Raw genomic sequence first — 922 nt, forward strand, 5'->3', positions numbered from 1 at the left:
ATAAATATATAATAATTATTTTTAATAGTTAATTTCGGCCTGCGAATAATATTTTTGAAAATTATGACTCCCACTCCCCATAAGTTCTCTTTGTAATACTACTCTCTAATATCGAGAAGTGGGCTGGGCCATACCATTGAAACAGTAATCCAAGTTCCAAGCTCTTTCTCTCGTCTCGGCTCGTCTCATCTATCGGCTGTGTTACGGTTTATTCCAACCAGTTTCTTCCCAAGTCTTATTACGATCTGCTGTGCAGCATTCAGAATTGAGATCTCTTTGACCACGATCCAATGGTGAGTGATGACTTTTCCTCTTTCTCTCTGAAACAACTCGAGCTTAAAGTTTTGTAGCTCAAGTCACCATAAACAGATCTCTGAATCATTGTTTCGTCCTGAACGCAAATTATGACTGAGATACTACTACTTAGGTTTGTGATTTGAATTGCTTGCTATGGTGCTGCAACCTGAACTCAAAATCTTTATTTATTTATTCACTTTTAAAGTTCTGGTAATTTTTTTCTTCATAGCCTGACCTGCGTATTATGGATCTGATTTGAACTTTTGTTTATATAGTTGGCATGTGATGTTAAAAATGTTTGATCAATTGTGGATTTAGTGTTGAATTCCTTTTAGAGTTAGCTTGATTGAGATGATAAATTTCATAATCTTGTATCAAGCAAATGGAGTCACCAGAAAACCCTTGATCTACTGGTTTTCCCTTGCCTTCGTCGTCTTTGTTCAAATTGGCATTTTCTTCCATAAAATAATTAACTTTGTTATTTCTGCGTGCATTTTTGTTTCAACTATACTGGAATAATTCATCATTTTGGATTTGATTGTACTAATACTCTCAAACTTGTCTTATTTTCTTTGCGATGGGTTATCAGATAATGATTTTTCGTTTATGTCCAGCTTACTCATTA

The 922-nt window shown here is 34.6% G+C and overlaps 1 protein-coding gene across 1 annotated transcript in view; it reads left to right on the forward strand.

Moving 5' to 3' along the window:
- LOC107604791 (AP-1 complex subunit sigma-1) overlaps nucleotides 83-922 on the forward strand; it is a 2,785-nt gene continuing 1,945 nt past the window's right edge. The window contains exon 1 of the mRNA XM_016306482.2: nucleotides 83-293. Coding sequence (XP_016161968.1) covers nucleotides 291-293 — 3 coding nt within the window. The 5' untranslated portion in view covers nucleotides 83-290. The remainder of the gene's footprint in view (nucleotides 294-922) is intronic.

Source organism: Arachis ipaensis, chromosome B06, assembly GCF_000816755.2.
Source record: "Arachis ipaensis cultivar K30076 chromosome B06, Araip1.1, whole genome shotgun sequence".
Classification (NCBI taxonomy): domain Eukaryota; kingdom Viridiplantae; phylum Streptophyta; class Magnoliopsida; order Fabales; family Fabaceae; genus Arachis; species Arachis ipaensis.